This window comes from Ascaphus truei, chromosome 9 (genome assembly GCF_040206685.1).
Source record: "Ascaphus truei isolate aAscTru1 chromosome 9, aAscTru1.hap1, whole genome shotgun sequence".
Classification (NCBI taxonomy): Eukaryota; Metazoa; Chordata; class Amphibia; order Anura; family Ascaphidae; genus Ascaphus; species Ascaphus truei.
The window spans coordinates 11,630,540-11,646,475 of NC_134491.1; the positions used below are offsets into that span (position 1 = coordinate 11,630,540).

Sequence of the window (15,936 nt, forward strand, 5' to 3'; positions counted from 1 at the left end):
TTAACTACAGCCAGATTAAAACTTAAACAAGCCCAGCTAGAAGATGTAGAAAAGGCCCTCAAGTGGACAAACCAACAGTACTACGATAAGGGCAACAAGGCCGACAGACTCTTGGCTAGCAGACTGAGAGGAATACAGAAAAGATCCTAAATCACTAAGGGGGATATTACTCTGACAAACCCCACTGACATTGCAAATGCATTCAATGATTACTTTGTGGGGTGTGCCACTAACTTATTAGCGAAACGCAGCACATACCCCAAACCTGAATCTCATCCTGGGAGTACCCTTATAGTCCCACCCCCTCCCAACACTGCCCACAATTTTCAATTTAGCCCAGTATCTGAAGAGGAGATTACACAAGCGCTCCTCAAACTAAAACTAAGCAGCCAATGTGGACCCGACTTACTACAATCTAGGTTCCTACGACTTGGTGCCCCAGCCATTGCCAAACCAATTGCGTCCATAGTCAACTCTATCCTGTCTGCAGGCCATATCCCTAAGACCTGGAAAACTGCCAGAGTTGTCCCAATCTTCAAAAGTGGGGACAAAAACACTGTCTCAAACTACAGGCCAATCTCACTTCTCCCAATTCTATCCAAAGTTATGGAAAAATGTGTCCACTCCCAATTAAGCGATTTCTACACCAAGACAAATTTCCCTAGCCAATTCCAGTCTGGGTTTCGTCCCAAACACTCCACTGTAACTACCCTGCTAAAAGTTTGCAATGAAATCCAGTGTGGAATGGAACGGGGACAACTCACTGGTGCAGTATTCCTAGATTTTGCAAAGGCTTTTGACACAGTTGATCATGTTATCCTGCTTAACAAACTCCAGAGCTCTGGAATAGGGAAACATGCTTTAAACTGGTTTCAGTCCTACCTATCAGGAAGATCCCAACATGTGTCCATCTCAGGCTCTAACTCCAACCCCCTGGATATCACCTGTGGTGTCCCGCAAGGCTCTGTTCTGGGGCCCCTACTCTTCTCAGTGTTCATTAATGATCTTCCCACAGCTTGTAAGGAAGCCTCAATACACATGTATGCAGATGACACAATCCTGTATGCACACAGCCATAGCCTCTCTGACCTTCAACACATACTTCAGTCTGACTTTTTGAGACTCGAAAACTGGATTTCCCAAAACAAACTGTTTTTAAACACTGACAAGACTGTAACAATGGTATTTGGGACCAAGTCTACATTTGTAAAGCTTCCAGTGACTGAGCTCCTGATTAGAACCAACGCTAAAACCACCCTAACACCTGTCACTAGTTTTAAATACCTGGGCTTATGGTTTGACTCCCACTTAACATTTGGGATGCACATTGATACCCTGACAACCAAGACCTATGCCAAACTAGGGGTACTTTACAGGAACAAATCCTCCCTAAGTCTCCTGGTCAGAAAGCGTAGTACACAGCAGATGCTAATGCCAATTATTGACTATGGAGACATAGTTTATGGCTCGGCTCCTCAAACCCACCTTAGCAAACTTGACACCCTCTACAATTCAATTTGTCGTTTTGTTCTCCAATGCAACTACAACACACATCACTGCGAAATGCTCAAAGAACTAGATTGGTCATCACTAGAGTCTAGGCGCAAAGTTCACCTTTCCTGTCTCACCCTCAAATACTTTCTGGGCAAGCTACCCAGCTACCTGAACAAGCTCCTCACCCCTACCACATGCAGTACCTATCACCTGAGATCAGACTCCAAAAGACTATTCATGGTCCCAAGACTCAACAAAGTATCCGGACGTTCCTCCTTCTCCTTCCGTGCACCCCAAAACTGGAACAACCTACCAGAGACTCTCATATCCACCACCAGCTTAAGTTATTTCAAATCTAAGGCTGTCTCACACTTTAATCTGGTCTGTAACTGTTTCATACGCTCATAATATATATTTTCTTTAACTGTGCATGCAATGTCTTGTATATAATGTATACACTGGCGACACACTTTATTCGAGCTCGGCTAGTCCCACGAATTCTGGTATACCCGGGTGTATTGAGGTTTGTGACTGTTTTCTGCCCGAGTGCATTGAGTTATTTTCCAAGCAGGGATTGAAGCATTTTATTCCCGCTGGCTGCAATACTGCACAGTATATATATATATACTGCATTACAATTCATGAATTTATGCCATCTGGTAGACACGCGAAGCATTGCAGCCTATTAAATCCTAATCATTATCATTTAACAGATCAGCCGCCCATCAGCCAGGCATGAACCCAGGCTGGGAAGGCAAACACAACGGGGCTTGTCAGAGGTGAGGAGCGGCGCATTCCAGGTATCTGCCAGGTACATACTGGGTATTTGCTCGAATAAAGTGTGTCGGTGCAGTACCTTGTTCATTTATGTAACTGTATTTGTAACCATGTATTATTTTGTTTTACTCTGTGCCCAGGACATACTTGAAAACGAGAGGTAACTCTCAATGTATTACTTCCTGGTAAAATATTTTATAAATAAATAAATAAATAAATAACGGCGATCAAAAACAGGTCTGGTGAGGTACAATATAGCGATAAAAAAATAGCAGCAGAATTTACTGAATTATATAATCTGAGAACCAAAAACGATCAACCTGAACCAATAGCATCAGAATCAATAAAAAAATACTGCCACCTCCCCACATTAACAGAGGAGGAAAATGCAGTCCATAATGCTGAGATATCAAAAGAGGAATTGGAAGAGGCGGTAAAAGTGCTAAAACTATCTAAGTCCTCTGGTCCTGATGGGTTCACCAATGTCTACTGCAAGAGATTTCTACCAATACTTTCCACACATCTATTAAAAATGTTCAATCATTTTATGGAAGGGAACGCAATCCCTACCTCAATGTCCCTAGCCAACATAGCCATTATCCATAAAGATGGCAGAGACCCGATGCAATGTGGAAGCTATCGCCCAATCTCCCTCCTGAACAATGACCTCAAATTATATAGTAAAATTTTAGCAAACAGGTTGAATCCAATCTTACCGAGACTCATAAATATAGACCAAGTGGGGTTTGTCGCAGGCAGGCAAGCCTCAGACAACACTCGTAAGATAATTAATATAATAGATCATGTCCACCTTACAGGAACGAAGGCAATACTGTTAAGCCTAGATGCAGAGAAGGCGTTCGACAGAATCGATTGGTTATTTCTAGAGCTGTAAGAGCTGCACGGAGACTCTGTGTCTCTTACAGGCGATCCTGCATTAAGAATATTGATTTTGATCATAGTGTACATGAGCAGGGGGTCTCCTGAGCTGAGCCGCATTGGTTTCAGCCTCGGGGACCCCCTACTTCATGAGATACTGGGCTCATTATGGGGTGCCGGTATCCCCCATGCTTTTAAAACTCCCGCGTCACGTGACCGGGGATTTAAATCCTGCAGGGGGATACCGGCACCCCATAACGGGGCCTGTATCTCATGAAGTAGGGGGTCCCCGAGGCTGAAACCAATGCGGTTCAGCTCAGGAGACCCCCTGCTCATTTACGCTATGATCAAAACACACAAATCAATAAAAAATAATTCCTTACCGAAGTGGCTTTCCTCTATGGTAATGAAGCTGCATTAATGTAATTTTTATTAATAGTGTGCAGGAGCAGGGGGTCTCCCGAGATGAACCGCATTGATTTCAGCCTCGGGGACCCTGTGCTGCCTGAGTTACAGACCTAGATATGGGGTGCCGGTATCTCCTCCATTATTTAAATGTCTCGCGTCATCTGACACAGACGCTTTAAAATTGGCGGTGACACTGGCATCCGATGCCCCATACCGGGGCCTGTAACTCAGGAAGCAGGGGGTCCCTGAGCCAGAAATCAAAACGGCTCAGCTCAGGAGACCCCCTGCTCCCGCACAGTATTAAAAAAAAATACATTAAGGCAGCTTCATTATGCTAAGGCAATGAAGGGGTTAAGACCAAATAGCAGCTTTATTGGTGGCAATTGTCCCCAATAAACCTTGCAATATGTACTAGGCACCCACCCCCTGTGCCCCCAACAATCCCTATACCCCCTAACATACATAAAAAAATTTTTTTAAAGCATAGGAATGTTACTATTGGCTGGCGGGGGCCCTCGAGTGGTCCCCACAGGTTTCTGGGGGTGTCCGTTGGCCTGCAGTACCAATCCTGTGCTTTAAAAAAAAAAATACACTCCCCTCCCCCCCCCCCCTAACACATAAAGTACAGTAATGGGCAAAATTACTATTATCCAGATATGGATACTAGTGCATTTGCCCATTTAAAATTAAACATTAACAAGCAGCAATAAAATAAATCTTGCACTTCCTACTGCCAGGCTGCTATGATGAAGGCCGTCCTCATCCTCATCACTGTCCATGTCCTCCGTTGCTACAAACAATGCAATCCAATCCAAAATACAATCTAATGTCCCCTAACCCTTTAATCACCTTAGTGGTTAGTAACCGCTATAGTAATTAAGGGGTTAACCCACCCTCTCCCACTACCCACCCAGGAGGCCTAACCACCCTCCCCACGAAACTACCCCCACCAATTCATTGGTACAGTGGGTACATCATGCTCATACTGTATAATATGGGCATGATTTACAGTACCACTAAGCAAGAAAGGGTTAAGGATTTAAAAAAAACAGGCCCAAATAGAAACACATTACATTGCAAAATCAACACATTACTAATGCCCATCAAACAATTGAATGGTACAGTGAGTACATCATGCCCATATACATTTGTTTTGGTGTTCATTCTGGTCTTTATTTTGAATTGGATTAATTGATTGGTGGTAATTTTGTTCGGTTTACTTTTTTATTTGTTTTTAGTTTGAGATTGTTTTGAATGCATTGGGTCTTGTTTGTGATTGTTTTGTTTAGGTTGACCATTGACTGACATAGTGTTAAATCATGCCCATATTATATGGACATGATGTACCTACTGTGTCATTCAATTGTTTGATTGGCATTAGTAATGTGTTGATTTAGCAATGTCATGTGTTTTTATTTGGACCTGTTTTTTTTATTCCTTTACCATTTCTTGCTTTAGGGGTAAATCATGCCCATATAATATCAGCATGATGTACCCACTGTACTAATAAATGGGTGAAGGATGGGGGTAGATGCCTGGGGAGGGTGGTTAGCCCTCCTGGGTGGGTAGTGGGAGAGGATGGGTTAACCCCTTAATTACTATTACGGTTACTAACCGCTAAGGTGATTAAGGGGTTAGGGGACATTAGATTGTATTTTTGATTGTACTGCATTGTTTGTGGCAACGGAGGACATAGACGGTGATGAGGATGGCCTTCATCATGGCAGCCTGGCAGGGGTGAGTGCAAGTTGTATTCACTTTATTTCTGCTTGTTAATGTTTTATTTTAAATGGACAAATGCACAACATGCATACTCCGCATTAACGTACGCAATGGGACTGGAGCATGTATGTAAAACGAAAATGTACTTAAAGTGAAGCACTACCTTTTTCTCACTTATTGATGCATGTACTGTACTGCAATCGTCACATACGTGCATAACTGATGTAAATAACGCATTTGTAACAGGCTCTATAGTCTCCCCGCTTGCGCACAGCTTCGGTGCAGGTAGGGAGCCGGTATTGCTGTTCAAGATGTGCTGACAGGAGCATTCGCGAGCTGCCGTTTGTCTATTGGTCGATATGTCCTTACTCGTGAGTGTACTTAAAGTGAGTGTCCTTAAACCGGGGTATGCCTGTATTACCCATATCTGTATAATAGTAATTTTGACCATTATTGTACTGTATGTGTTAGGGGGAGGGGAGTGTATGTGTTTGAAAGTATTGGCTGTTGTGTTTTTTTGAGGACAGAATAAGTACCACAGGTCAGCGTGGACCCCAGACTCCCGCAGGAATCACCCGTGGGCCCCAGACTCCCGCAGGGATGACCAGGGGACACCCGCCAGCCTCTTGTATTAATTGGGTGTTGAAAAAAATGTAAACAATGATTTTATTTATGGCTCCATTTCTTTTGCACCAGCCTTTAGCTGATGCAAAAATCTGGGGTGCTTTTAAAGCACGATTTACTGCTTAGTGAATTGTGCTAGTTATTTTATATTTATTTTGTGATTAGTGGTATGTAACATTTAATAATATCTTTTTTCTTAATTTGACTTGCCTTATTATATATGTTTTATATTGCAGCCCTATTCCAATCATCTTAGATTTTTTGTGTTATATATTGGCCCTATCCTAGTTTCATTGATGGTCATTTTCTGTATGTATTTCTCTTTAAGAGACATCATATTTGTCTTCCTACTAATTAACCTATCAGGTTTAAGTCAACCCTATAAAGGTTCACCACTTATCCCCTAGAATTCCCCCTTGAAGAAGTCGGCGCAACAGCTGACAAAACGGCGTAGGTTCGCGTCATCAATGTCCGACAGCTGACTGTGTGAGGAGTGCCTAATCGCTGTGAGGAGTGAGAGCAACTATTTCAGTTATATTGGCGGAACAAAGTGGAAGGCTGCATTTGTCTGTCTGTCTGGCTGAGTCTGAGTCTGACATCAAGCAGAGACACGAGTGAATATTCAATTTGAACGAATACAGCTGTCTTGTGTGAGGGGGTAATCCAGGAAGTGGAAGTGGAACAGCGTCTCCAGTGTTACCCGGATCAGCCTCACATGTTCATCTCCAGCGTGATTTCGTTGGTGTGCTGACGGAGGGACGCGGAGACCCCTGTGGTCATTGCGGTTACATCCTTTGGTGAGACCATTCCTTAATCCCTTGCCTATGCTATTTGCTTACCCCCCATCTCCATCTATAGCGGTCAATATCAGCCTGATTATTCCATGTTTGCATCCGCAATCTATCATCTGACGGGTCAAATACTTCTCCATATTTGTTGCTCCAGTAATTTGCTACCTATCGAGTGACAATTCCTCCCACATATCACTGCCTCCTACATTTGCGCTATTGGACATTTTTTGGTCACATTTCCCTTCTTTTTTATTTTCAAGAGTACTCTTGTTTTTTATTGTCATATATTGTGTTTATTGTGTCTATTGAAAAGCTACTGGGACACAGGGTTCGCAGAAATCCGTGCTCAGCTGTAAGGTATTTCTAGATAATGATCTAGGATATAGCTGATGAATAAACGGATAAAGACAGGCAGGGATAGCCACCACTCTCTGTACACATATGTAACCGTGTCTAATGTAATAGCTCCTAAGATGTGGGGAACCTGTGTAGAATGGTCAAGTCAGTAAAGAAATCTCTGACTTCCCAATACCACAGTAATAATGTCCCCCTGGAGAATAGACACTTATATTGGTAGACACCCAGCCATAGTGAATGAACCGGGGTACTCACGTAGGAGAGTTTTCTTGTCCGGTGGATCCCACGGCGTGCATCACGTGAACGATATGCAGCATGTAGTTCCTTGCGGAAAACGGAACACAGCGATACCAAAATGAGGGGGCTAGAACCGATGTATGAATTAAAAATCCTTTATTCCATGGTAGACATCATGGCATGGGATGTAAAAGCCTCTTACGCGTTTCGGGCCGTCGCCCTTTGTCAAAGAGAATGTTTCTCTTTGACAAAGGGCAACGGCCCGAAACGCGTAAGAGGCTTTTACATCCCATGCCATGATGTCTACCATGGAATAAAGGATTTTTAATTCATACATCGGTTTTAGCCCCCTCATTCAGGTATCGCTGTGCTCCGTTTTCCGCAAGGAACTACATTATTGTGTCTGTTGGCATCATTGTGTTTGTTTTAATCTGTTCCGTCACCTAACCTTCCTTGCTTAATTAATACATTTTCCTGTTTTTTATTGCTATACAGGATTGCGCCTTTTTTCTTTCTTCCATTTAATCAGGATAGGCATATCCTCATTAGGGCTGCATCCTGCTAGCTCATTTCACCTGGGTCAGTACATTTATTAGTCACCCATTTACTCACTTATAATATTTCATTTGTGTTAGTCCTAGCGCTGATTTCTTTCTGTTTTATATATATATATATATATAGTGACAAACGGCTTACTCCGGGGCTCTGCCGTCTGTCCGGGACTGTTAGAACACGGTCTTTTAGGGTAGGTTAAATGACGAGGCGTAACGTGCTGTTCCTTTAAACAGGCTATGCCTGGTTTATTCAGTCCCAGGCACTGAGACTGCCACACGGAATTCAAAATAATACATAAGCAAACAAAAACCCTACTCATCTGAGCAATAACTTAGCTAAGGTTTTCCCTGACTGGGGTTGGACTGGCTTATCCAGTTCCAACAACAAAAATAAGGAACTTTGCAGTTTTAGACAAAAAGAACAGAATGATTTAACCTGTTTGGAGAGAGGCTTTTCCCCTCTCTGCTTCCAGCAGCCTTCCTGCCTCCAGGCTCTTGGGGAGAGGGACCAGGAAATCAGCCTTAAATACCTGATCTCCATCTAGCAGGACAGGTGACAGAAATCAGGCACCAGACAAACTCGGGTCTGGATCCCTCACCCCTCAGTTCCAGCACTTGCCAAACTGTGGGATGGAGTGCATGCATTCTGAAGCTGCACTTTCCAGCCTAAACAGGATAGAAACTGTTCAGTATCCTGGGAGCCCTATATATGGAATTTATCACCATACCCTGGTTTCTGTCACAATATATATATGTAACGGGTATTCCCCCACCCAATCGCATATATGGCGTATGTAAGGGGAACCTATATGTTACCAGGTGTGGTGCAGCATACCTGTCAGGCTCACAGGAGGTCTGAGCCTCCGCTAGTGAGAGCCTGGGGTGAATCCTCTGGAACGATCTTCTAATTCCAGCGCCTCCACCTGTGCAGGATTCTAGGAGTGTAGAATGCCCACTACACAGGACCCACATATATGAACCACATACACCAAGGTATATATAACACAGGTTTACTATATGGGCAGATAAACCACAATACACATGCATCAACAATATGACATCAACCGTACATAACTTCAGTGTCACCCTGCAACATTACTAAGCACAACTATCCACACACCTCGCAGGGCCTTTACCCCACACAGTATTCCCAAAGTCCTTGTACCCAAAGTCCCAAGAGTCCCACAACCCCACCCACGTGTGGGACAGCGCTGCCCACTAAAATAAAGTGTATAGGTGGTGCACTTGGTGACTTGGATAATACCTGCCCGGTGCTCCTGCTACCGGGTGCGCAGATGACCTTTACTTGGAATCCCTTGCTCCAGGAGATGATCCAAGATGCCTCCGCCTCAACGATGGGTGGCTCCCGCATGGAGTGACCACCTTTATAATGTCTCTAATCCTTGCTAACGCAGAGGATGTTATACCTTCACGCAATTCACTTTCACAGCAATTCACCTTCACTGCAATTGCCAGGATAGTTACGTTTCCTGGCTGGACCCTCACTTGTCTAGGTTCTACAGGACCCTGTCCCTAGTCTAAGGGGAGTCCCTGTAGTAACCACAAGCTGAGGTGAGTAGGGCCTAGCTGGGGCCTAAGGGGAGACTTCTGGCCTAGTGCATGAGGCTACTTTCCTCCCTGCACAAACATACCCCCCCCTCTCTGTGTCCCAGCTCCTAACTGACAATCCCTGTCTTCACACAACATTGTTGCAACTTTGCAGCATGAGAATATGTAAGCCTTATTGGCTGTCTGGCTGCCTTTGACCAGGGTGAAAGTGCAGTCCCCAGAGGCTGCTGGGAATTGTACTCTTTGGTGGCTCTCTTCAACATTGGGGCCGCATGCGCTCTGTGTAATGGCCGCCGCCACTGCTAACTGCACATGTGCGAACTGGGGGATGTCCCTGACTATGGAGCGCCTCTTCTCACTCCCTGTAATGGCTGCCGTATCGCATCTGGGGCTATACTGCGCGTGCTCGAGCTTCCGCGCATGTGCGAACGCACACAAGATGGCGGCGCCCTGTAGCTGATGTCGCCGGGAGCCCCCGGTGACGCGGTCACCCCTGCAACTGCCCTCACGCTGTTGCAGGTAAGAGAGAGAACCGAATGTCTGGGGAGCCAGAGGGGACCTGGCTACATATATATATATATGTTCTGTTTGTTTCTTGTTGTCATATATACATATACACATTCAGATGGAGAGGGAGGATAGAGAGAAGAGAGAGAATGTTTGTCTAATTTTACCCACCATGACCTATTTGTTGCAACTGCTTCACAATGCAGAATGAGTACCCGAGCTCAAACTGATAAGTATGAAATAGGTATCGCTGAGTGGGTTGTCCAATTCTATACTTCCTTATTTAACCCTTAAATGTACAAGCTGTTTAAGGCAGCAGGCAAAAGCTGTAAGGCAGGTCTGCACAACATACGGCATGCGGCCCGCCGGGACTTCCTGTACGGCTCGCGATGGCCCCCTCAACCCCCCTTTCCCTTTCTTGGTAAGGAAGGAGTGCGCTCCAGTGGTGCGACATGCCACCCCCTCCAGCCCTCTCCAGTATAGGCTGACGCGCTAACACGCTAACACGCTAACACGCTAACATGCTCCCAAACCCCCCCCCCCCGAGCCCGCTCCAGTATGATGCGCTAACGCGCTCCCGTCCCTTGAGGTGCTCCACTACAGGGCTGACGTACTGACGCTCTCCCCCTCTCCCTCCCCCCGAGCCCGCTCCTGACACGCTAGTGTGCTTCCCCCCCCCCCGAGCCCGCTCCAGCTCCAGCACCAGCAGTTACAGCACTAAGGCACTGATGCGCTCCCCCCATCCTCAAGGCTGAGGCCTGCCGCCGTCGCTTCTTCCCCCGCCGCCGCTTCTTTCGCCGCTGCCACAATCAGGTAGGCATGGGGCATGGGGGGTGGGGGTGATGATGAGGGAGAGTGAAATGGACTGGGGTAGATGAAGGGTGCTGGGGGACATGAAGGATGCTGGGGGACATGAAGGGTGCTGGGGGACATGAAGGGTGCTGGGGGACATGAAGGGTGCTGGGGGACATGAAGGATGCTGGGGGACATGAAGGATGCTGGGGGACATGAAGGGTGCTGGGGGACATGAAGGGTGCTGGGGGACATGAAAGGTGCTGGGGGACATGAATGGTGCTGGGGGACATGAATGGTGCTGGGGGACATGAATGCTGTTGGGGGACATGAAGGGAGCTGGGGGAGATGAAGGGTGCTGGGGGAGTTGAAGGGTGCTGGGGGAGATGAAGGGTGCTGGGGGAGTTGAAGGGTGCTGGGGGAGATGAAGGGAGCTGGGGGAGATGAAGGGAGCTGGGGGAGATGAAGGGTGCTCGGGGGACATGAAGGGAGCTGGGGGACATGAAGGGAGCTGGGGGACATGAAGGGAGCTAGGGGAGATGAAGGGAGCTGGGGGAGATGAAGGGAGCTGGGGGAGATGAGGGGTGCCGGGGGACATGAAGGGAGCTGGGGGACATGAAGGGAGCTGGGGGACATGAAGGGAGCTAGGGGAGATGAAGGGAGCTGGAGGAGATGAAGGGAGCTGGAGGAGATGAAGGGAGCTGGGGGAGTTGAAGGGTGGTGGGAGAGATGAAGGGTGGTGGGGGAGTTGAAGGGTGCTGGGGGAGTTGAAGGGTGATGGGGGAGTTGAAGGGTGATGGGGAGATGATGAAGGGTGATGGGAGAGATGATGAAGGGTGATGGGGGAAATTATGTTTTGTGCATTTTTTTGTATGTCTGCGGTCTCACCAAATAAACCCCATTTTATTCAACAATGTTGTCCTGCCTAGTGGATTGATCCAAGAAGGTATAAAAGGTGTTAAAAGTGCTGGTCTTCCGTGACAGGCTTTTAAAAAAAGAAATGTATAATTTTGAATAATAAATGCTGTTTTACCCGTGCGGCCCAAATCTGTTTTCCTTGGAGCATTTCGACCCTTCTCACTTTACAAGTTGTGCAGGCCTGCTGCAAGGAAACATCCATGTTAAAACAGATAGGAAGCTAAAAGTAAGGTGCCCAGTGTGATTATTTGAATGTTACAACCCAGAATCCATGTCTGTAGCTTAACCACAGTATAACATGGCTTAGTAAGCAGGTTTTGGAACACATTGTAGATGACGTGGATATGTTTATGGATCCCCGATCTTTGCTGTACTCTGTACACTCCTTTGTGCCACCGTTGACTTAGTCTGTAAAATTTAAGTTAGATGTCTGATTTAAAGAGTAATTTTAATGTATTTTCCCAGGTATCGAGTGAATGTGGATTGAGCTCTTCATCCTGTAGCCCAGAATGGAACGAGTCTGACTTTAGCAGTAGCCAAAGTGGTAAGCAAAGGTGCTAAAAAGGGAGTCTGAAAGTTAGCCAATGATTTTGACATGTTCAAATAAGGGCATAGCAGTCATACTGTATAAGCAAAAAAGTTCAGCTTACCAATATATATATATATATATATATATATATATATATATATATATATATATATATATATATGTACATATATATACGTATGTGTGGGTCTGTGTGTATCTATGTTCGTGTGTGTGTGCATGGGCAAAGGTGTGTATACGTGTGTGACTATGCTTAGACAGTGTGTATTAGGGCCTTTGTATGTGTTTATCAGTGTCTTAATGTGTGCTGTGTGTATCAGTTTGGTACTGTGAGTGTGTAATCTACTGTATGTATCAGTGTGTTCATGTATATCCCGCGTGTGTATTTGTGTGCAGTGTACTGTATATATTAATCTGTTAATGTGTGTCTTGTGTGTACATCCGCCTGTGTATTAGTGCTAGTGAATTTGTGTAGTGAGTAAAGAGCATCTGGGGCTGAGTTTGGGTTCAGCAGCGGGCACCATTAACCCCTTCACTGCCAGAAACCACTCCATACAACTCCCTTTGCACCTCCATATTGCTCACTATAAACGCTTACGATAACTCCTTGTATTGCTCTGTGTAACCACTGCTTAGCCTCCACTTCTCCCTACTGTACAACTCCTTCTATTTCTATTTCTTACACTTTGATCATTGATCATTGCTCAAATAATGTTATCGGTGCTTCATGGGCTATGAGTTTATAGAGAGCAAATTTGAATAGATTTGCATTAAAGGAAAGCGTAAACAAGAAAAACATTTCTAGCAAAGGTGTTCTTTATGTTAATTTATTCAACAAGAACAGAAATGCCTTCAGGCCCTCAGACTCTGCATGACAAATTATGTGCACTGTTTATAAATCACATGCCCCAATAAATAGTTTGTGAAGGTCGTATCTGCAGTAATATACACTAATATTCAACCCTACTCAAATCAGAACAGAATATAAAGGTTCCGTTCCATGAGTAGAACTACTGACAGTAACATATTTAATGGAGTCAGTATCATGTACTACAAGAGCAAAGTGACATAATGACAGTGATGTGTTTATTGGCTTAAAGCGTTAGTGCCATGTACTTTAGGAGGAAAGCAACATATTGACCATAACATGTTTAATTGGGGGAAAAAATCTGTCATGTTGCCAAATAGTGACCTAATGACAGTGACTTATATAATGGGCTAATGAGTCCATCTTATGTAGAACTAAACTGACCTAATGACCGTGACATGTTAATCGGTTAAAGGGTCAGTCACACATAGGAGCAAGGCGACCGAATGACAGTGGTGTTGGGGATTCAGATACTGTACTCTCATACTTAATTTGAGGTACCATAATTATTAAAGTTAAATTTGTTCTCTTTTTTCCCCCTAGATCATCTTTTAAGTGATGATTCTTCTGAGCAACGTGACATCACTTCCTTATCATCGATTGTTGATAGTATCACATCTGGAGAAGTGTCTATAACTTATGCTGAGCAACATATTCAGAATTGAACACCCACCATATATGATTTTTGCCCATTTTTTGTAAGCTAACACTGTGGAAATATAACATTATGGGCCCATACTTACTAAGTGGTGCTATTCCATAAGACACCTTATTGCCCAAAAAAGACACCTTACAACCCATTTATTTGAATGGCCTAGATTTAATGACCCAGTCAAAGAAATTGCATTTTTAAGGCATAATTATTTAATTAAATTATTACATTGAATGTAGAAATATGGTTGACACCAAACTAATCTTAAAATAAGTAGAGCAAAATGATATTTAAAATCCAATTCAGGTAATATTTATTAAAAACATAAAATATTTTAATTTAAAAAAAAAACAAAAAAAGCCTAAAATATGGCTTTTGATAACCTTCTAACGAACTTCAGAAAAATTCCATCTTTTGCTATGAAATGTCTTTTTTATTATTATTTTCATAGTAGTTTTTGTTAAACGTGTGTTTTTTGCAAGAAAATAGTTTTTTTTTAAATATATAGGGGCCAATGCTTTTTTTAATTATAATGCTGTTTGACCAATGTAACTTTAAAACAGGATTTGCCAGCTTTTTTTTAAATTAAATTGTGTGGACTTGCTATGTTTTTTTTAAATTTTTGCTAAGTTATTTGGATGTTTAAAAAATAAACAAAGATATTATTGTTTGAATATATTCTTGTATGCTGCAGCGTTATTTGGCTAATATATTACATATATTATCTATAACGAGGATACAGAAAGGTACAATGAGTCTGACTGTTCCTGTGACTGTGCAAAGTAAAGTGCAATTCCACAATGTATTTTTGCATGTCATGGCCCTGTTGTCACAGGAGACCAGGACTATTCTGCGGGATAAAGCACCAAACAGAACACCAAAGTCAAATAAAAGATGCCCGGTGCCACTGAAATGCCATCCCTAGTGCAGCTTCCACACATGTGCAGGCTTAGGCTGAGTCCATGGTGACTACAGCCGTGCGGAGGCGCGCTGAGGCTGAGGGAAAGCGGGTGCCCTGGCCTTAGTTCAATCGCCATCCGGGGGCGGGCCAGTGACATCACGGAGCTGGTTCGCCCTCATTTGGCAAACCGCTCACATGTCCGGCCCTGCGCTCCCGTGAGCGCCAAAACTGAAATTGTATTGTCGGCTACGCTTCTGCACGCCTGCGGAAGCGTGTGTGAGCCCCTGCTAAAGCCGCTCTCATTGCGGCTGCAGGGGCTCACTGCCGAGCGTCAGCGCTGACCATGCCCGCGGCCTTAGAGTCCGTAGGTATGGCTGACTGCAATTCCCCATGCAGCCACTTTGAATTTCCTACTGTAGCTAGCGCATAGCCTTGTTTTCAGGCTGCTCCGGCACTAGTTTGGAGAGCCGCACTTAGTTAATCTGTGCAATAGAGTCAGCAACCACACCGGTACTGAAATCAAGTGTGCTGCTCTCCATAGACAAACATGGAGAACGGGGCTGGCGACCAATCACCACACGGATGCTAGCTGGTGGGCCAATGACCAGACGAGGGTTCGTATTTATTTGTGTTGGAATATAATAGCTGTTATTTATTTGTGTTGGTATTAATGTCAATTATTTGGTCCCCTATAGAAATATCAATACATCACAAAACAGTATATACTGTTTTGTGATGTATTGATATTTCTATAGGGGACCAAATAATTTGTACAATATACATCATGAGTTAAACGTTAGTGTAAAATGGCTAAATTTAAAATATAATACATAATAACACATGTAGCCCTCTTTCCCACTGACTAAATGGACTACCGGTACTGCCGTTACCTGTCTGCCAGAAGACCTGAGCCTCCGCTTCCGGGAGCCTGGGGTGTCACTTGCCTGCCTTGGTGCAGTGCCTCCACCTATGAGGGATCCCAGCGCAGTGGGATGATCCACACACAGGACCCAATACAAGTAAAAATCACATTACCACATATGTAATAACGGCTTTACTGAACACATATATCTTATACTTCTATCACACTTTATATAGCACTCCCAACCCCCATACACCAAGTGAGTGTCCCCATAGTACAAAGGGTGTTTGGCACCAATACCTTGATGTCTTGTTACCCCAATGTCAAGGCCCACCCAAAAGTGTGAATGGTAGCGCTACACGTGAACCGTTGGTGCACTTTAATTGAGGTACCTGCTGGGTACTCCAGCATCCGGTGCGCCCGACTTGCAACGGGGATCCTGGTGATCCAGCGACGACGTCGTCTGCGAAGGCGATT

The 15,936-nt window shown here is 44.5% G+C and overlaps 1 protein-coding gene across 1 annotated transcript in view; it reads left to right on the top strand.

The window, feature by feature from the left end:
- Nucleotides 1-13,998, top strand: part of MYOG (myogenin) — a 55,911-nt gene extending 41,913 nt beyond the window's left edge. Inside the window, exons 2-3 of the mRNA XM_075613340.1 lie at nt 12,095-12,173; nt 13,588-13,998. Coding sequence (XP_075469455.1) covers nt 12,095-12,173; nt 13,588-13,709 — 201 coding nt within the window. The 3' untranslated portion in view covers nt 13,710-13,998. The remainder of the gene's footprint in view (nt 1-12,094; nt 12,174-13,587) is intronic.
- Nucleotides 13,999-15,936: the final 1,938 nt, after the last annotated feature.